Source organism: Leucoraja erinacea, chromosome 14 (assembly GCF_028641065.1).
Source record: "Leucoraja erinacea ecotype New England chromosome 14, Leri_hhj_1, whole genome shotgun sequence".
NCBI classification, from domain to species: Eukaryota; Metazoa; Chordata; class Chondrichthyes; order Rajiformes; family Rajidae; genus Leucoraja; species Leucoraja erinaceus.
Genome location: NC_073390.1, coordinates 5,255,037 through 5,277,481, shown reverse-complemented (window position 1 = coordinate 5,277,481; position 22,445 = coordinate 5,255,037). Strand labels below are relative to the sequence as shown.

The 22,445-nt window shown below is 44.9% G+C and overlaps 2 protein-coding genes across 2 annotated transcripts in view; one reads left to right on the top strand and one right to left on the bottom strand.

Moving 5' to 3' along the window:
• ccdc39 (coiled-coil domain containing 39) overlaps positions 1 to 22,445 on the bottom strand; it is a 194,718-nt gene that overhangs the window by 147,570 nt on the left and 24,703 nt on the right. The window lies entirely within an intron of this gene.
• LOC129703207 (succinate receptor 1-like) lies at positions 8,504 to 11,312 on the top strand. The gene has a single exon (XM_055645399.1). It carries the CDS (start codon positions 8,708 to 8,710, stop codon positions 9,704 to 9,706), a length of 999 nt encoding a protein of 332 aa, XP_055501374.1. The 5' UTR covers positions 8,504 to 8,707; the 3' UTR covers positions 9,707 to 11,312.

Below are 22,445 nucleotides of genomic sequence, written 5' to 3'. Positions count from 1 at the left end.
GTTTTTAAGAAGTCAACATTAACAAATTTTTCTCGGCGCATCATTCAAAGCTGGTTAAATCCCTTAACTTTTAGACTTCATGGAAAGGGAAACAATTTATTTTTATACTGCCGCCAAAATTTGCTTCTCAAAACTGTAAAAAAAAGTGTTCACCAGAGAAAGGAAACAAAAACAAATCTTCAACATTTCACGAGTTAAGTGATCATTTGATTCTTTACCTTAAGCATTAGCTTTTCGGAACCGTACAGCTAACAGATGAACATTGTAAAATATAACTAATCAACCTGAATAAAGATAAAGCACAATTGAAGTAACCAATAACTCTCAACATGAGCCTGACTAACAATCTAGAAGATATCCATGTACTCGATCAATTAATTAATGGCGTTATGATATTTCGTTGCTGAGGTAAACAAGTAAATATTTGGATTCTACATGGTTACTTTATTGTCACTGTATATTAAGCCATCTAATAGTCATGCATGTTACAAGCAATCTCTGCATTAAGTGCCATTTGGGTTGCAGAAATTAGCTCTTACAATATTCACAAATCAGTGTCAGAAGTTTAAGACTTGGAATAAAACAGGGCTCGAAATTAACGGTTGCCCGGGTGCCAATGGCGACCTAAAGTCCCGCCGGGCAACCTAAAACAGTGCCATGTTGCCAGACTTGACACCTATCGTTCAACTCTGAGCGGGCCCCCCTCTCTATCTCTCCCTCTGTCACTCTCCGTCTACGCCCGCAATCCGTGTTCGGGTCTCCGTTCTCCGCCCGCTCCTCATCCGCCGACACGGCAGGCCGCCTTGCACATACGCACTGCCACGGCCTGCACACCCTTCCCCTGCACACGCGCACAACCACGGCCAGCACATCATAGGCCCCCCTGCACACGCACACTGCCACGGCAACTGGTCAACGGCGAGCACTTTCTCCCTCCCTTTGCATTGTGGGAGATCTGGCCGCCATTGCTGTCTGGTCGCCTCCTCGCCGCGACCACTGAAAACCAATGCAGAATCACTCCCTGGAACTGGAGTAACTCCTTGGAGTAAGTCTTGCTTCTTGGTTTCCTGGTCCTCCAAAAATATTCCAAATGGAATTTAAACTGGAGTGGACCCACCACCACCAAACTCTGAACAATAACAGCCTATTGCACTTTATCTATTTATTTATTGTGTATATATATGGTCTATGGTGTATAAACACACTGAACTTTTACCTCCTGCTCTGTATTATGTTTACATATTCAATTGTGCTGCAGTAAGCAAGAATTTCATTGTCCTATCTGGGACACATAACAATAAAACTCTCTTGACTCTTGACTTGGACAAGCAAAAAAGGGTTCTTGGGGTAAAAAGAGCTACATTAAATTTAGTTGTGTCTGGTTGGGTAATTATGGTAGGGTGAAGACTATTCCATGCTTTAATTGTGCGGGGGAACTCCATGGAGCAGCCAGCATCTCTGGATAGAAGAAATTGGTTGACGTTTCGGGTCGAGACCCTTCTTTAGATTTCCTCTGGTTTTATTGTTTTTAGTTTATATTTAGTTTAAATTAAATTAAAAGATACAGCGTGGAAACAGGCCCTTCGGCCCACCGAATCCACGCCGACGACCGATCACCCGTACGCTAGTTCTGTCCCACACATTAACGACGTAAGTCAAGAGTCAAGAGTGTTTTATTCTCACCCGTCCCAATTAGAACAATGAAATCCTTACTTGCAGCAGCACAACAGAATATGTAAACATAGTACTCTGTAAACAATGTTATAAACGAGAAAACAAAAGTGTATATTTATATATGAATATATAACTATATATATATGTGTGTGTGTATATATATACCCCCCCCACACACACACACACACACACACACACACACACACACACACACACACACACACACACACACACACACACACACACACACACACACACACACACACACACACACACACACACACACAAATTCTCTCCTGGGATTAATAAAGTTCTATCGTTTAGCATTGTGTGTGTGTAGGAAGGAACTGCAGATGCTGGTTTAAACTGAAGATATACTCAATAAACTGGAGTAACTCAACAGGTCACACAGAATCTCTAGACAAAAGAAAAATATTAAGTTTTGGGTTGAGTCTGAAAAAGGCTCCTACACACCTTTGGGACGTGGCAGGAAACAAGAGCACCCGGAGAAAACCCATGCGATCTAAGGGAAAAGGAGCAACCTCCATGCAGACAGCACCCATATTCAGGATCAATTCTGGTTCTCTGGCACTTTTAAGTAGCAACTTTATGGCCACTGTACTGCCCCGTAGTCTTGAACTGAATTAATACATTTAGTAGCTGTAAATGGGGACACAGCGTCACTTAGAGGTTTAAGACTGAAAATGTATAGTTTCTAACCAAAGTTATCAAGGTATAATCTTTTGTGTGTTGGAAAAGAAAATATAGTTGCACAGCTGGTGGACGCTGCCTCACACGCCAGAGATCTGTGTTCGATCCTGTCCTCAGGTTTTGTCTGTGTTGAACTTGCACATTCTCCCTGCAAGCGGGACAAAAAAGGAAGAGGCAGAGACAGTAGGCTGTGGAAGAGCTGAGAATGGGAGGGGAAGGAGGGAGAAAGCAAGGACTACCTGAAATTGGAGAAGCCAATATTCATACCGCTGGGGTGCAAACTACCCAAGCAAAATATGAGGTGCTGTTCCACCAATTTGTGGTGGGCCTCACTCTGGCCATGGAGAAGGCCCAGGACAGAAAAATCGGATTCGGAATGGGAGGGGGAGTTGAAGTGCTGAGCCACCGGGAGATCAGGTTGGTTATTGCAAACTGAGTGGAGGTGTTGTGCGAAGCGATCGCCAAGCCTGCGCTTGGTCTCACCGAGGTTGATCAAACGCTGAATAATCCAACAACATTTTTGTTTGGAAGTGAAAAGAAATAATAGAAATTGCATTCATTGCAACGTGTAAAAAGAGTTGAGATACTGTATTATAATTTTACTGTATGTCATTGTGGTATATATCATGTCTTGATTGGTGAATCTGTTTAGTTTGTGACTTTATTTGAAGCAGAAATAATATGTGAATGCTTCATTGAACATAATTCTGACTGGTAACTACGCACTTTGTCCGAGCACATTATCGCACGCATCATTCAAGCCGTCTTATATGACCACCTAAACTGTCATTTGGCAACCTAAAAAGCTGCCCGGCTGGCATCAGAGAAAATAAGTTAAGTGACACACAGTTTCCCTGATGGTTGCGTTTTGGATTCAAAGAAATTAGTTCATCACAGGTTTCAACACTGTTATTTCCTCTTTTCTCTTGCTGCCTTCCTTTTCTCAGATACTCTGTGAAGCTACAACCCAAAGGACCGATATAATAACTAATTGAGAGGACAGCCAGCTTCTCCCAGGATCCTGATACCAAGCAGAGAATAACATTTCACTGGCCGTAAGTATTTCTCTTGTTCTAATTTTACCACCTTTCAGCTTTTATGAAAGTGAAGGAAATAGACAAATATATCTGTGGCATTCAAAAGAGACAAAGATGTAGTACTTTAAAAAAATATATTTGTAGATCTTGAGGGAGAGCGTGGGAAATGGGACTAGCTGTATTGCTCTCGCATGTAGCCAGCACAGATTTAATGGGCCGAGTGGTCTCCTTTTGTCTTGTAACGTAACTGCAGTTATAAGGTCAAACCAGGATAGAACCATCACAGTGAACTGTCTTTGGGAAGTGGGAGGAAACCGGAGCACTCGGAGAAAACCCATGTGGTCACGAGGAGAACGTACAAACTCCATATAGACAGCAACCGTAGTCAGGATTGAACCCAGATTGCTGGTGATGTAAGGCTGCAACTGTAACGCTGCACCACTGTGCCAACCCCATGGATAATGATGGTAGCCATAGATGAGGTATCGGAAGACTGGATGGTTAATGGATTGTTCAAATTGTGCCTTTATTTAGTATGCCCCTGAACTCTCCCTGTCTCGCTTTCAAAAGCCTCCCACGTGCCAAATATCACACTGGCAATTAACCTTTGTAATGTCAAGGGCGGCACAGTGGTGCAGCGGTAAAGTTGCTGTCTTACAGCACCAGAGGTCCAGGATCAATCCTGAGTACGGGTGTTGTCTGTACAGAGTTTGTACGCTCTCCACGTGACCTGCATGGGTTTTCTCTGGGTGCTCCAATTTCCTCCCACTCTTCAAAGATGTACAGGTTTGTAAGTTAATTGGCTTGGTAAAATTGTACATTGTCCCTAAAGTGAAGTAGGATAGTGTTAGTGTGTGGGGATCACTAATCGGTGCAGACTCGGTGTGCCGAAGGGCCTGTTTCCGTGCGGTATCTCTAAACTAAATTAAACTAAAATAAACCATCAAAATTAGCCTCTCCACAATTTAGAACTTCAACTTGTGGCCCAATACTTCCATAACTAATAAAAGCATTTTGACCATAATAACCAACGAGGAGGTTGATTGGAACAAGGACTTGTTTCCTTATTGTAGATCTGATGCATGAAAATCCCCTTGAGGGGAAACCATGAGATGTAGATGTGTGTGTGTGGTTATGATTGAGGGCTTGCATGTCCAGAGGGTTAAGAATGCATCTTTACATTTTACTGTTGGTTGTTTGTGTCCCTTCCACCTTACAGGTTGGCTATACTACTAGGTTTATTCCTCTTTAATATGAGGGCACTTTTAACTTTATTTTGCCACCATCTCAGCTCCACGATCTTCCTCTCCACGTCAACGGTGCTGCATCCCATTACCATGGCAACTGTACATCATGCTTTGCCATAGAAACTGTGTCATGGCGCCGTGCAAAGCACTTCACCGCGGTAACCATGCAGCACGGTCCACTGCAGCAACGGTGTGTCTGTTCGCCATGGCACCAATTCACCATGGCAACCCCCTATGCAGACTTCACCTACAAACTTGTCTCCTGGTGACAGCACAAGTCACTATGGCAACAATTCAACAAGCTTAGTCGCAGCAACAACGCATCACCATGACTGGCGGTATAACTAATTTCACTGTGTCAACACCAACTTTTCAAAAAAAGAATGAACTGCAATTGTAAAGGAGAAATATACTGTTGTGATATTCACCATTGTTCCCCAGGCTATTCTGGTAAACAAATGAAAAAGGGTGTTGTCAGAGATAGACTCAAAGTGCTGGAGTAACTCAGCAGGTTAGGCGGCATCTCTGGAGGACATATATAGGTGACCCTTCAAGAAGGGTCCCGACCCGAATCATCACCTACCCTTTCCCTCCAGAGGTGCTGCCTGACCCTCTGATTTACTCCTGCACTTTGTGTCTATCTTTGGTATAAACCAGCATCTGCAGTTCTTTGTTTATACAAGAATGGTATTGTGTTCAGTTTTGGCTGCCTTGCTATAGGAAAAACATTAAACTGGATAAAATGCAGAGAAGATTTACAAGAATATTTAGGACTCAAAGGACTAAGTCATAGGGAGAGCCTTGGGCAAGCTAGGACTTTAATTAATTAGAGCCCAGGAGGCTGAGCGGTGATCTTACAATGGTGCATAAAATCATGAGGGGCATAGATAGACAGAATGCACAGTCTTTTACCCAGTGTAAGGGAATTAAAAAGTAGAGGGCATAGGTTTAAGGTGAGAGGGAAAAGATTTTAAAGGGTAATTTTTCACTCAGAGAAGGTGGTGAGTGTATGGAAGATGCTCCAAGAATAAGTGATTGAGGCAGGTACAATAACAAGATTTAAAATATATTTGGACAGGAACACGGGTACAAAAGGTTTGGAGGGAAATGGGTCAAACATGGAAAAATGAGACTCGCATGGATGGGCGTGTGTGGGACTGGATGGGACATATTGGTTGGTGTGGGGAAGATGGGTCAAAGGGCCTGATTCCACACTGTATGACTCTATGAATCTATCTGCTTCCACCCTCTCTCACTAACTCATTCCCTCTCTCACTGATTCACTCCCTCACTGACTCGCTCCCTCATTCCCTCCTCTCCCACTTTCTCTTTAGCTGTAACACCATAACTCTATAACACTAAACAGTGAACCTTCGTTATAATGGACCATAGAGGTGGGGGAGAATGGTTTCCATTACTGCCAATTGCAGGTAAGAGTTGGTGGTTGCAGTGGCAATGGCGGGCCCCTAAGCACTTATCCTGTCACTAACTCTAAGAATTTTACGTTTCATATTTCTGGACTCTCCTGTGTCGGCTCATTCTAATCAAACTCAGGTCTCTCTTTCAAGTGATCTATTTACAAATCTTGCACATACAAATCTGTGCGGTGCCTTCTGTTAAAAAGTTTAAAACAGAAATGTATCAAGTATCCAATGTGAGGTCTCTACAATAAATCATAAAATGACAGCACAAACTCATTGCTTATATAATCCAGTCCTCTTTAAAGCCAGATTAGCACATGATTGTGTAGGAAGGAACTGCAGATGCTGGTTCATACCGAAGATAGACACAAAGTGCTGGAGTAACTCAACGGGTCAGGCAACATCTCTGAAGAAAATTAATAGGTGACGTTTCGGGACGGAACCCGTCTTCAGTCCTATGCGCCACTGTGCCGCCCTGACCTGCATTTTATCTTTTGTGCACATCAAAATCCCAATAGCATCAAGAGTCATATTATCATATTTTAATATCGTTTGCCCTAAAACAGAACAATGAAATTCTTACTCTTTGCACCAGAACAGGTTTTTATACACAATGCTCAATAGAAAATGGAATAAAAAAAATAAAGAAAAATGAAGTTCAATAAATAAAGAAACTAATACAGTGCAAAAACAAACAAAGCCCAGGTTCCTAGTTCAACCCAAACAGTTTGTAGTTTAGTTGTATTTAATATGTTGTGTTTTCAGCAATATTCATTTTACAATTTTACTGAAACCATTTAACCTACAAATCTGCACATCTTTGGAGTGTTGGAGGGAATCGGAGCACCCAGAGAAAACCCACACGGTCACGGGGAGAGCGTACAAACTCCATACAGACAGCACTCATAGTCAGGAATGAACCCGGGTCTCTGGCACTGTAAGGTAGCAATTCTGCCGCTGCACCACTGTGCCACCCTACTTTATGGCCAATGAAGTAGATACATAGTTGAAATGCAGAAGACACAGCAGCCATTCTTCACACAGGATAGTTCAAAAGTGCAGCCACCAACATCGACAAATTCGAACAAACCCTTATTGGAGAAAATGAGAGGGTTACAGGAAGATAACAAGCGTGACACATATACAATAGGTTGAGAGTCTTTGAATTCCTTGGCTTTAAGTAAGAACCGTTTTCCGTTGCTATCTGACAATCAAACAATTGAGTAATGGCAAACCAGTTACATCCTGACTCAGTGAACTTTTATAGAGAGAAACTGTAAAATGGTAAGTATACACATTGGGGCAGTGGTAGCGTTGTTGCTACACAGTGCCAGAGAGCTGGGTTCGATCCTGACAACAGGTCCTGTCTATATGGAGTTTCCCCGGGTGCGCCGGTTTCCTCCCACATACCAAACATATACAGGTTTGTATGTTAATTGGCTTCAGTAAAACATGTGCCTAATGTGCAGGATAGAATAGTGTACGGGTAGACACAAAATGCTGGAGTAACTCAGCGGGACAGGCAGCATCTCTGGAGAGAAAGAATGGGTGGCGCTTCGGGTCGAGAGCCTTCTTCAGACTGATCAGTCCTTGATTTAAACCAGCATCTGGAGTTCTTTCCTACACTAGTGTATGGGTGTTCGCTGATCGTCATGGACTCGGTGAGCGGTGTCCACGCTGTATCTTTGAAACTAAAAAATACAAACAATAGAAGCAAGGTACTGCAGATGCTGGTTAATATGCAAAAGCACACTGCGTGCTGGAGTAACTCAGTGGGTCTGGCAGCATCTCTGGAGAACATGGATAGGTGATGTTTCGAGTCAAGACCCTTCTTTATAGACTAATGAAGAAGGTTGATAGAACCATGGATAGATAGATCACTTACCTTTGTTCACTAGAGATGCTGTCTGACCTACTGAGTTACTCCAGCACTTTGTGTCCAAATGCTGAGTATCAGTCCATATATTCCAGTCTAAAAAATGACAACTATTTCTTGAAAGCTCTTAGCTCTTCCAATTACAGACTTAGAATGGTGCAGGGGTAGAGTTGTTGCCTGACAGCACCAGAGACCCGGGTTTGATCTTGACTACGGAAGTTGTCTTTACATAGTTTGTACATTCTCCCTGTGACCGTTTTTTTCCCGGATGCTCCGGTTTCCTCCCACACTCCAGGGACGTACAGGTTTGTAGATTAATTGGCTTTGGTAAAAATTGTAAATTGTCCCTAGTGTAGGATGGGGCTAGCTAACGGGGACCACTAGTTGGCGCGGATTTGTGAGGGCCAAAGGGCCTGTTTCCGCGCTGTATCTCTAAACTAAACTAAACTAAACTAAAATTTTAGGTAGACAAAAATGCTGGAGAAACTCAGCGGGTGAGGCAGCATCTATGGAGCGAAGGAAATAAGCAACGTTTCGGGTCGAAACCCTTCTTCAGTCTGAAGAAGGATTTCGACCCGAAACGTTGCCTATTTCCACCATTCCTTAGATGCTACCTCACCCGCTGAGTTTCTCCAGCATTTTTGTCTACCTTCGATTTTCCAGCATCTGCAGTTCCTTCTTAAACTAAAATTTTGCTGTGCCTGTATTGAATTGTATCTGTTCTTCCTTGTTTTACAGGCAATGGACAACAGCTGTTTGGACATCAATCCCCAGTTGGACAAGTACTATCTTACAAGTCTGTACGGAATACAGTTTGTTTTGGGACTTGTGGGCAACATTTTTGTAATATGGGCGTATTTGTTCTGTCTGAAAGAGTGGAAGTGTTGCAACATCTACCTTTTCAATCTATCCATCTCAGACCTGATCTTCACCTGCACGCTCCCCTCGCTTATAAGTTACTACAGCAACGGCAACCAGTGGGCCTACAGTGTTCATGCCTGCAAGATTTATAAATGCATCCTCCACTCCAACATGTATGCAAGCATCTTGTTTCTCACCTGCATTAGTTGGGATCGGTACCTCCTGGTCACAAGCCCCTTGAAAGTCCACTGTATTCAAACAAAATTCAATGCCATTATCATTTGTTTATGCCTCTGGACTTTTGTTACAGTGGAGGTAATTCCTATGATCACCATTTTTAACAGTGACGGAGCCCCAAACAATACAATCTCCCATTGTTCTGACTATGCCAGTTCAGGAGATGCCAAGTGGAATCTGATTTACAGTTTGTACCTCACTGTGTTTGGTTTCCTCGTGCCCCTGTGTGCAATGTTCACCATGTATGTTCGAATTGCCCGCGTCTTGAAGAAAATGGGGCGGGGAAACAGTCAGATCAGGGTGAACAAGGCTCTCAAGATGGTGATACTGGCCATCACTATCTTCGCCGTGCTCTTCACACCCTACCACGTGATGCGCAATGTCCGCATCGTGTCCCGACTGGACGGCATACGCATGTCCAAGTGTGGTGTGTCTGTTGTGAAGGCTGTCTACACCATCACCAGGCCAGTGGCGTTCCTCAACTCAATCACCAACCCTTTTTTCTACTTCATGACAGGCGACAAATTCAGGGAGCTGGTTGTTGACAAGCTGCAGAGCATCTTCTCAAGAATACGGAAGCCCTCAAATAAGAATGAAAATAGCCCCGACCACGTCGTTAAGTTCAACAAAACCACAGTATGATTTAGTTCTGATGCGAAACAAAATATTGATAGCCAGAATATTAGCTGTAATGTATTATTCTTTCAAATGCTTTTTGAGGTTTTTTTTTCTGTCGCCCGTCCTAGGAAGTGGCACTGTTGCACCACAGGTTGAGCCGCTAGCTCACAACAGAAGAGACCCGGGTTCGATCCTGACCTTGGGTGCTGTCCGTGTAGAGTTTGTACGGTCTCCCTACGACTACGTGTGTTTCTTCCGGGTGCTCCGGTTTCCACCCACATCCCAAATACATACAAGTTTGCAGGTTAATTAGCCATTGTAAATTCTCCTAAGTTTGTAGGGAATGTATGCGAAAGTAGGATGACACCGCACTAGTGAGTACGGGTGATCGGTGGTCGGAGTGGACTGAGTGGGCCGAAGGGGCTGTTTCCATGCTGTGTTTTTCAATCAATTTCAAAGAATACTGATAAACTTCCCCATGGTAGTTAGTATATGGAGCGAGCTACCAAAGGAAGTGGTTGAGGCAGGAACAAGAACACCTTGTATAAGACTTTCGGACAGGTATATAGATAGGAAAAAGTTAGAGGGATTTGGGTCAACCGTGGGCAAATGGGACTATCTTATCGACATGGACCAGTTGGGCCAAAGGGCTTGTTTCCGTGCTGTACAACTCTATGACTCTACGTATCCAGATTGTATTACTCAGCTGCATTTGTATGGCGATTTACTGTGACAATTGACTCACCAACTTGTGCGTCTTTAAGATGTGGAAAAAAACTTGACCTCCTGAAAGAAATGCATAGAGTCACAGGGAGAACGTGCAAACTCTACATACAGACAGCACCCGAGCTCAGGATCATTGGGGGTGGGTCGGTCGGGGATCTCTCGGTCGGTTTCTGCCAAGTCTGACCAAGCGAGCCATCTGTGGGTCATAGCAGCGGACAGCCGAGGGCTCCACCCAGGCAGACTGCCCGGCCCTCTTCCGGGTTTATGTGTGTGCCCAAGTGCCCCTGGAGACAGAGACGCGGTGTCCTTGGCTGCTTTCCAGGACCACTGGGCGCTGCAGGGGCTAGTGCTTCTTATTGGGAGTAACAACGTTTTGCTTTGATATTTATACAGGTACACCATCGATTTTCCGGCACCCTTGCAGGATTATCCATTTTGCTGGACCAATTTAGGTGACGTAATGTTCAGCAATATACCTCTTATGCATTAATTTACCCCTTCCATGTCTCTAAAGCAGTGATGACTGCTAAATACTTAAGTAAAGAATCAACAATTAACAAAGAAGTAAACAATTAACGCTTTCTGGATGAAGGCAAGACTACTGAAAGAGCATGCACCACATGCAAACCTCTCATAATTTTGTCCGGATTAAAGGAGGTGCTGGACCATCAGTTGCTGGAAATCGGTGGTGGACCTTTATGTAAATTCCCTATTTTTAGATTAACATCTCCATGAAATAGCATTTTAGTTATCATTTTGTACCTGTAAATTAACTCACTTTTGTAAAAAAATAACTGCTTGAATGTCATTGAAATGTCATTAAATGGCAGAAATGTCCAAACATTTTGCCCCATTTTAGTCAGAAATCCCATCTCCCCAAGCTTACCTCCAATTCCAGATTATCTATTCTAGTTTTTGTGTACAAAAAGTAAAATAAAAGTGCTTTTCTAATTTTGTAACTTCCCATCTTGAAATATTTTAATTGTACTGTACAATGTTGAGTTCAACTTATTATTGTCACGTGTACCGAAGTACAGTGAAAAGCTATTTTGTGTATTGTTTCTCAAGGATATCTGTCTTTTAATGTGGTCTGAAAACCATTGTGCCTTCTGATTATAATAATTTGCTCTTTAGTGTTTGTATTATTACTTGTATGATGTTTATTTTGTACATAGATGTCAGAATAGATATTTGCCTTAATATTTAGCCGATCCCAATTAATATCAGGAAAATTGAAATCCCCTGGATGATGTAATGACAATATTCTATCATTATTGCAATGGCACCTCCTCTTTTACATCCGCCTTCACACTTGAGAAATCTATACAGACACAACACCATTATCCCCTCCAAACTGATCACCAAACTCATTGACCTGGGCATCGACCTGTCCCTCTGCAACTGGATACTGGACTTCCTAACCAACAGACCCCAGTCTGTTAGGTTAGACAAGCACACCTCTTCAATCCTCACCCTGAACACCGGCATTCCACAGGGCTGTGTGCTGAGCCTTCTCCTCTACTCCCTCTTCACCTACGACTGCATTATTGTACTAACACCATTATCAAGTATGCAGATGATACAACGGTGATTGGCCTCATCAGCGACAACGAGGAGTCGGCCTATAGGGAGGAGGTCCAGCTCCTAGCAGCATGGTGCGCTGACAACAACCTGGCCCTTTATACCAAGAAGACCAAGGAGCTCATTGTGTAGTACTCGGTCTCGGGGTGGCACGCACACTGCCATCCATATCAACTGGATGGAGGTGGAGCGTGTTTCCAGCTTCAGGTTTCTGGGGGTCAACATCTCTGATGACCTCTCTTGGACCCACAATACCTCAATGCTGATCAAGAAGGTTCACCAGCGTCTCTTCTTCCTGAGGAGACTAAAGAAGGTCCATCTGTCTCCTCAAATTCTGGTGAACTTCTACCGCTGCGCCATCGAGAGCATCCTTACTAACTGTATCACAGTATGGTATGGCAACTGCTCTGTCTCCGACCGGAAAGCACTGCAGAGGGTGGTGAAAACTGCCCAATGCTTCACCGGTTCCTCACTCCCCTCCATTGAGTCTGTCCAAAGCAAGCGCTGTCTGCGAAGTGCGTGCAGCATCATCAAGGACTGCTCTCACCCCAACCATGGACTGTTTACCCTCCTCACATCTGGGAGGCGCTACAGGTCTCTCCGTTGCCGGACCATCAGGTTCAGGAACAGCTTCTTCCCTGCGGCTGTTACCCTACTTGACTCACTTGACTCTACACCTTGGTGATTGCCAGTCACACCAACCCCCCCCCCCCCCCCCCCCCCCCCCCCTCTCGGACACTCCTTCCCCCAGTGACTGATCTCCACCCCCCAAAAATTATATTACGGCTACTGTATATACATATATATATTTACTGTTCCATTATTCTGTGTTCGCAATTCTGGGTGAGATGCTAACTGCATTTCATTGTCTCTGTACTTGTACACTGCACAATGACAATAAAGTTTGAATCTGAATCTGAAACTGCAGATGCTAGAATCTTGAGCAAAGCACTGGAATAACTCAGTGGGTCAGAGAGCTGTAGACCTTTAGACTTTGGACTTTAGAGATACAGCGTTGAAATAGGCTCTTTGGCCCACTGAGTCGGCGCCGACCAGCGATCAGTGACCCCCGCACACTAGCACTATCCTACACAGTAGGGACAATTTACAATTTTTACCGATGCCACCTAACCTACAATCCTGTGGGTCTTTGGAGTGTGGGAGGAAACCAGAGCACCTGGAAAAAACCCACGTGGTCATGGGCAGAATGTACAAACACTGAAAAGACAGCAACTCTACCGCCGTGTAGCTGTACGCCCAGGGAGCTACTTAGGAGGGAATAGGCAGGTGATGTTTCTGGTCAGGACCCTTCTTTAGATTGATTGGAGTCGGCAGAGAGAAAACTAAAAAAGAGAAGTCGATACAAGACAAAGACTGACAAGTGATAGGTGGACAGAAGAAAGCCACAAAATGCTGGAGTAACTCAGCGAGACAGGCAGCATCTCTGGAGAGAAGGAATGGGTGATGTTTCGGGGTCAGGTTTTGATCCGAAACGTTACCATTCCTTCTCTCCAGAGATGATGCTGCCTGTCTCACTGAGTTACACCAGCATTTTGTGTCTATCTTCGGTTTAAACCAGCATCTGCAGTTCCTTCCTACACAAGTAATAGGTGTATACAGATAAAGGAAGGGAGGGTTCGATTGGCAGTTGGGTGGACTAAATGTCAAAGGCTAGAGTTGAAAAGGAGAGGGTGTCGAATGAGAGGAGGAGTGACATGTAAAGTTGGAGGGAGAGATATGGGTGGAGGGGATATGGGGGTGGGGAAAGGGAAACGGTGGGGTGGGGGAAAGAGGAAATAAGGGACTTGGAGATGGGAGAGAAGTGTACGTTGGAGAGATAAGGAGCAGGTGCCCACATCTAATGTTGAGTAACAAATCCTGCACTTCTTCCAACCATATCTCTGAAATAATTTAGTTTAGTTTATGATTGTTATGTTTATCAAGGTAGTGTAAAGCTTTTTTGTTGTGTGTTATCCAGTCAATGAAGAGACAATACATGATTACAATCAAGCAGAACACAGCGTACAGATACAGGATAAAGGGTATGCTATTTAGTGCAAGATAAAAACAGATAAAGTCTGATTAAAGATAGTTCACAGGTTTCGAGTGGATAGATGGTAGGTCAGGACCGCTGTCTAACTGGTGAGAGGATGCTTCTGTTGCCCGATAACATCTAAGAAGAAACTGAATCTGAAGGTATGTGTTGACAAACTTCTGTAACTCTTTAGTTTAGTTTAATTTAGTTCATTGTCGCGTGTATTGAGATACAGTGAAATGTTTTATTTGCGTGCTTTCCAGTCAGCAGAAGGACAATACACGATTACAATCGAGTCATTACAGGGAGATAGTGGTTCAGCACTGCCCTCTGGCTGTTGTAGGATAATTCAGTTGCCTGATAACAGCTGCAAAGAAACTGTCCCTGAATCTTGAGGTGTGGGTTTTCACACTACTATACCTTTTGCCTGATGGGAAAGGGGAGAAGAGGAAGTGGCCAGAGTGCGACTTGTCCATGATTATACCAAGGCAGCATAAGGTATAAATGGTGTCAATAGATGGGAGGTTGGTTTGTGTGATGGTCTGGGCAGCATCCACAATTCGCTGCAATATCTTGCGGTCTTGGATAGAGCTGTTCCCCAACCATGCTATGATGAGTCCTGATAAAATGCTTTCTATGGTGCATCTGTAGAAGTTGTTGAGAGTTATTGGGGACATGCTGAACCTCCTAAGCTTTTTGCCAATCAACACATTCATGACCTCAATTCTGTTCCAGATTGTCACCCAATACATTGGTATGGACTTGTTGAAAGGCAAAAAAAAGCAATTCTCTGTCAAATGTCCAGAAAACATCCAGGAAGAGGTTGGAGAGTGTGGGTCCATGAGGGGGTGCTGTCCTGTGCGCGGCTGCCCTGCCAGCAGTCGTCTGTCTTTTCACCGTTTTATTTTTATTTTTAGTTAGTTAAAGTGTTTTGTTTGGAGGTCTAGACTTTTTTGTGTGGGGGGTGGGGGGGGGGGGGGGGGGGGGGGGGGGGGGAAGGGGGAAACTGCCTTTCAGGGTCCCTACCTGGTCGGAGAGGCAGCTTTTCTCCTGGCTGTAGCTTCGACCCGTCCTCGTGGCCTACCAGCGTGCCTGGAGCAGCGTTTCCTGTTGCGGACCGCCAGAACCTCGGCTTCGGCGGCGGCACAGCGCTGGAACGCTATCGTGGAGCGGGCGATGCCTTGCCTGGGTTGCCGCGCTGGAGCTCCGCTGAGCTGAGACCGCCGGGAACAACATCGCGGAGCTGCGGGACTGTGGAGCGACCAGCTGCGGGCGGCAGGGCCGAACTTTACACCGGGAGCCTGGGATCTCGCGACGAGATCGCCAGTTGTGGAGCTCCAACCGGCGCGGCCTTGTTGGCTTCGGAAGCCGCGACCTCCAGTACGGAGGCGGCCGTTCCAGGGTTCCCATGCCGCTGTGAGCACCACCACCCGGCGAGAACGGCCAGGAACATTGGGCCTCCGTAGAGGCAACTGTGGAGGCCTCAATAGGCCCGACTATGGGTGAACTGGGGTTGGGGACTGGACTTTGTGCCTTCCCTCATGGTGGGAGCCATTGTGGGGGGATGTTCTTTGTGTTTAAGACTCTCATTGGTGTTATGTCTGTATTCTTTTGTGTACTGCAAAATGGCAAAAAGTATTTCACTTCATTACACCTCGGTGTACGTGAATGTGACTAATAAAAACCTTTGAATACTTTGAATACCTTGAGAGATTAAAGATCAGTTGTGATTTTAACTGGAATTGCTATCATAAATATAAGCTTCTTTATCCACTGCAAAGGACAAAGTGCCAGAGGACTCAGCAGGTCAGGCAGCATCTATGGAGAGAGTAGACGGGCATCGTTTCAGATCAGGACTCTTCTGCAGACTGAGAGAGTAGAGGGGAGAAAGACAATACGTGGTGTTCTGTTGTTGAGGTAGGATATGAGTTGTGACGGTTGGTTCAAGACCTTGATAGTTGCAAGAAAGTAGCTGTTTGTGAACATTGTAAATACATAAACCCTCATTATTACAGACCTATTTATAATGGAGTTCGGTTATGGCAGACTGCCTCCCGACTTTCACCGCCAGGCTGGGCTGCCAACGTCACCCCCAGCCCGCACCACCTCTGCAGCCACTTCCAGGCTGTACCTACTGCCACCACCCCCGGTCCACATAGCTTCCTCGTCCACTTCGAGGCCACGCCTGCCACCGTCACCGCCGACCCTTCCCTGCATTCTGGCCGCGTGCGGGCTGCGACCATTGACTCCGCCCATCCTCGCCTCAGCCCCGGCTACCAGCAAGCCGGGGCCGTCAACTCACCTGGATTCCAGGCCGAGTTCAGGACCAACAGTCTGAAGAAGGGTCTCAACCCAAAACGCTACCTATCCATGTTCTTCAGATTACTCCAGCACTTTGCGTCCTTTTGTATATAAACCAGCAACTGCAGTTTTATGTTTCTACTATTTACACAATGATAGTACCCACTCAGTTATAGATGTCAATCGGCAATAACCAGACACCATTCACCTCACTATGGTCCGTTATAACGAGGGTTTACTGTGTTTATTAAAATGAAAGGGCATTGTAAAGAACACAGTTGAAGAAGAAAATATAAATTATGCTCCAATTAATATTGTTTCCTCCGCAAAATATATATAAGAAGCAATTTGTTAACCACTATATTTAATTGGCAGCTGCTTTGTATTAATTCCTTCAGGAAATCTATGCTTCCTGGCTTTGAAGAAGAATTATTTGGAGTCATGGAGTGTGTAGATATACAGCACTGAGTAAGTGCCATATATCTGCATGGGCAACTGCCCTATTCCAAGAAGTTTGGTGACATTTCAGGTCAGGACCCTTCTTCAGACTGATTGGAGTAAGGGAGGCACAGCTGGGAAAGAGAGGTGGCATGGTGGTGCAGCAGTAGAGATGCTGCCTTTACAGCGTCAAAGACCCGGGTTTGATCCTGACTACAGAGTGCTATTTGTGCACAGTTTGTATATTCTCCCTGTGACCATGTGGGTTTCCTCCGGGTGCTACGGTTTCCTCCCTTCACTCCAAAGACATACAGGGCTTCGGTAAATTGTCCTTAGTGTGTAGAATAGTTCTGGTGTTATTGAATGGGGTGATTGCACAGACTCGATGGGCCGGAGGGCTGTATCTCTAGAGTCCAAAATAAAGGTGGAGGTGGGACAAGTGATAGGTGGGTACAGATTGAAGGGGGGGGGGGGGGGGGATGGAGATGGATGGTAGTAAGTGATAAAGGCTAGAGTAGAAAAGGAGACAAAAGGGTGTCAGATAAGGAGAGGAGAGGAGAGGAGAAGAGGAGTGAATTATGCAGCCAGAGGGAAGGATAGAAGGATATGGATAGAAATGGATGGAGGGGTGGGGTTGGGAAAAGAGAAGGGCCCATGCCGACAAAGATGCCCGATCTGCACGTCCCACTTGCCTGTGTTTGGCCCATATCTCTCTAAACCTCTCCTCCCCATGTACCGGCCCAAATATCTTTTAATTGTTTCAGTAACTTTACCACCAAGTCCACAATGACCAACAATCGACAGTACAATCGCACTATCCTACACACTGGAGACAATTTATAATTTTACCAAAGCCAATTAACCTACAAACCTGTACGTCTTTGGAGTGTGGGAGGAAACCAGAGCACCTGGAGAAAATCCATGCTGTCACGGGGAGAACGAACAAACTCCGTACAGACAGCATCCGTAGTCAAGATTGAACCTGGGTGTCTGCCGCTGTAAGGCAGCAGCTCTACCGCTGCACCACTGTGCCTCCCTTAATGGATAACTGCTTAAATTATCTCCTCTGGCAGGTCGTTCCATCCACCCACCATCCTCCTTATAAAAAAGGTGCCCTTAAAGTTTCTATTAAATCTTTTCCCACTCACCTTAAAAAGATAGAGCGAGATCCTTGATAAAAAGAGAGAGCTAGACATCTTTCAGGGACGGATTTGAGAGCTTAGGGGAAGGGCAGCTGGAAGTATGGCTGTGATGGCTTTGTGGATTCTTTGTTAATGGAATGAGATTCCAGAAATATAAAGAATCGCTAACAAACGTGGAAAAGTACTCTGGAATGAGGGGCCACGTTGTCATTCCTGCTCCTATTTATTGTCATCTTCTGTTTACTTTACTTTGGAGATATAGTGTTCAGCCTACCGAGTTCGTGCCAACCAGCGATCATCCTGTACAATAGCACTATCCTACACTCTAGGGACACATTTTTAATTTTGCCAAAACCAATTAACCTAAGAACCTGTATGTCTTTGGATTGTGGGTGGTAATCGGAGCACCTGGAGAAAACCCACGTGGTCAGAGGGGGAACATACCAGCTCCATACAAACAGCACCTATAGTTAGGATCGAACTTGGGTCTCTGGTGCTGTAACTCTACTGCTGTGCCACTGTTCTCCCATGTGGAGAAGATTTATGAGGATGTTACTACAACTTTTAGTTTAGATTATTTCAATTTAGTCTATTGCCAACTCTACTGAGGTACAATTAAAAGTTTTTTATTGCGTGCAATCCCTCTCAGTGGAAAAACTATACATGATTATAATCGGGCATTCTACAGTGATACATTATAAAGGGAATAACATTTAGTGCAAGATAAAGTGCAGTAAAGTCCAATTAGAGATAAGCTGAGGGTCTTCCATGAGGTAGATTGTAGCTCACAACCGCTCTCTATTGTTGATAGGGGCTTGAGGGGCTGAGTTATAGGCAGGCTAGGACTTTATTCCTTGGAGCGCAGGAGGCTGAATGGTGATCTTACAGACATAGAGGTGCATAAAATCATGAGGGGAAGAGATATGGTGAATGCACTGAGTCTTTTACCCAGAGTAAGGGAAACAAGAACCAGAGGACATGTTTAAGGCGAGAGTGACAAGATTAATATTCACTTGAGGGGTAATTTTTTCACTCAGAAGTTGGCAGTTACATGGAATGAGCTGCCAAAGTTGAGGCACTTACAAGACATTTGGACAGGTATATGGAGAGGAAAGGTTTATGGACCAAAATGAAGTAAATGGGATAAGCTTAGGGGACATCTTGGTCGGCATGGACAAGTTGGGCTGAAGGGCCTGTTTCTGTGCTATATGATGCCATGACTATGCCGATAAGAGAATAGACAGCCAACACTGTGCCAAACCCACCAAGTTTCAAGTGACCTGGTTAAGTTTGAGACAATATCCAAGGTAGCAACTGTGTGAATTAAGTTGTGTGAAGGTACAAAGACAATAAATTCAAGATAGACTTGTAACTCGATGGGGCAGGCAGCATCACTTGAGCAAAAGGATGGGTGACATTTCGGAGACCCTTCTTCAGACTCTGCAGAAGAGCTCAGAGGGGCAATAGCAGGTAGAAACAATGGGTCTGCCGAGGTTTGAATAGTGAATAGATTCAATCTTCTCTAATGCTTAGGGAAATTCTCTTTGGCACAGACAATGGAATAAATACAAGTTCCTTCTTCTATTGTCTTTCAAAATACCTGGTGGCCGTTTCTTCATTCTTTGTTGAAAAGCAAAGGCTGACACATGTGTTTACCTTGTTTGTGGATCTGTGGATCTGTGTTTTATCCAGGAACTAAGCGCATAATACAGAGCGCACAAGGAGGCTTCAGCCACAACATGGGATCTGGTTCACATGGGCAAGGAAGGAGAGGGTGGCATGGTTTGATCTCTCTTGGTTCCAGGAGAAGCAGAGCGCAATAATTCACTCCAATCCTGCCAGCATTGGGTCATCTCAGTTGGCTCTAGATACGGATTCATACCTCAGAGGTTAAGCATTTGCCTCTCACGTTAAATCGCCCTTCAGTAGTATCATTTAAACTGTCAAAAGAAACCTGTACAGAAACTTTCAATTTTACTTCGGAGTCACGTGAGTGACTACGTGAAGAAGGGCCGTCCGTCTGCGTGCGCGTCATTACATCTGAACGCAACGCGTGACGGACTGGAGAGGCACTGCGTCCTCCCAGGCCGTTAGGATGGGCAGGTAAGGAAAGTTGAATCGCTTACCTGCGTTCTTTCAGGCTTGAAACTTTTTGTAGTTTCAGGGCCCAGACGTCGAGGATACGGTCCGCGGGGAAGTCGGCTGCTGAAGACCGCAGCATTTCCCAGTAGCGGGCAACGGTGTTTCCCAACACAGCGCCGGCAGCTGAACCGGCAGGAGATTTGTTGCAGGAGGAGAGCTCCGTTGGTGGTCCTGCAGTACGGGAAAATCCACCCGCAAGTCAAACAACCCGTTGACTCAGAAGAGTCCGGGGAGGGAAAGGGATACCCTCCCTCAACGGAGAGCCACTGAGGACGACTCTCCCACATAGGAGCAACTTTTGGAGAAGTTGCTCCAACAATGACCTGCTCTAAGGAGAGAGCTGTGTCATCCCGGACTTACAAGCAGCAGGCAGTACCGGGAGCCTCGCATAATGGGGCAACCCAATGTCTTCCCCATTGGAGGGGGGATGTACATATGGAAGAAACCACTCTGAATCAGAGTACAAAAGCAGGGGGGGGGGGGGGGGGGGACCTTCCCAGGGACAAGCAGCAGAAAGGAAGTAAGTAAGTAACTTTTACTTATATAGCACTGTTTAAGTTAACTTGCACCAAAAAGCTTTACATAAAATAAATAATAAGCACAAAAGAAAAGAAATACTTCTGCAATCATCCAGGTTCCACTGGGTGCTTCCCTGGATAGAGATCTAGAAAATGTCTCCTGCTCTGAGGAGAGGAGCATTCACGGTCAGTTTCAGTCTGACCCAAAGCAAGAATCTCATTTAGGCCCGCTGGAGGGGCCATGTCAGCGCAGGTATCCTCAGGGGCCTGCGACAGCACCTGTTTTCAGGGCTACCTACAAATCTCACTCTCAATGGAGAGGAGTGTGAGTGATCAGTAGGTAACTGATCTCGAATTACAATACTATACAATACCATTCATTTGTCATTTGAACCTCACATAACGCTCAAACGAAATTTGGTTTCGAGATCAGTAGGTAACTGATCTTGAATTAAAGTATGAACATACTGAAGCACATGCATATGGCCTCAAGAGACAGAAGTTGGCAGAATATCCGCACAAATGCCGGCAAGGGAACAGCGCTATCAGGGTGACTTTGGAGAAACCTGCCGCCGAATCCTCTCTTCAGGTAAGACCAGAAGAAGGAAGCAAAAACTGTCGGACCAATCAAGGTACCAACGACAAGCAAACTTCATCAGTAGGCGACAACACATCCCACACCTCCATAGGGGGTAAGCAGTTCACTGAAGCCGGTGGTAGCTTGAAAGCTGGGCACGGAAATATAATCAGTCGTCTTTCAAGGCAGACTCAGAATTATGGCCAGAATTGTCCGACAAGGCAGGCTCAGTATGATAAGGTTTTCAGACCAAGACCCAAGCAGAGGTCAGGCGAAACAAGGAATCCACACTTCCTACCAGTCCAACTCCCAATCAAGGAGAGAAAAGGAACCCGCATCAGGGGCCTTTGGGCTTACCACAAGACCACCAGTAACCCAGACCCACCTACCTCCATCAGGGGCCTTTGGGCTTACCACAAGACCACCAGTAGCCATGGAGGTAGGTGGGTCTGGGTTTACTGAAACAAGGGATTGTGGACCAGTTACATGTTGGTAATTTTACTCTTGTGTTTTTGTTCAAAATGACAATAACATGAATTTCAGATCTGGTTTTAAAAAACAAGTAACAACATGTGATTATTTTTTACTGCACAACATACATAGGTTCCAAGCAGACTTGGAACTCGGACCGGAATTGTCTTCAAGGCAGGCTCAGTATTTTGGGCAGGATTGCCTTCCAGGACAGGTGACAGATGGAGGATGTCACTTCATCCAGGTTTAACTCATTTGTGCAGTACAGACTTTTAGAAACAGCAATTTTTGTTATGGTCTAACAACTGTTTTATAAGATGCATACTATTCGGTGTCTATTCATTAAGAACAGGAGATATTTGAAGTTTAACTGGATGGCATGGCTCTGCCAAATGGGTTGACATCAGCTCCTAGACTATTGACTAAACTACGGAAACCAATTCTGGGACTACAAAGGTCTCAAAACCACATAGTAATGGCATATTTGGAGGACATTTTCATTTTGGAGTCACCAAGAATTGGCAGAAGCATCAGTCAAGCAAACCAAAACCCTGTTTGAAAGAATTGGTTACCTCATCCATCCAGTTAAATCAAAATTGATACCTACAATGGTAATTGATTACCTAGAATTTACTATCAAAAACAGTAAATATGTTGGTGACTTTGCCTAAGGACAAACGACAATATTAATAAAGCCTGCAATGACCTGATAGTCAAATTCTAGCCATCTATCAGGCAAACAGCGAACTAATAGCTCAACAGTCCTTTGTAAATCAGAGAGCTAGAAAAAATTTATTTCAAGCTGATGGCCAGATTGAATAACTTTCCTGAC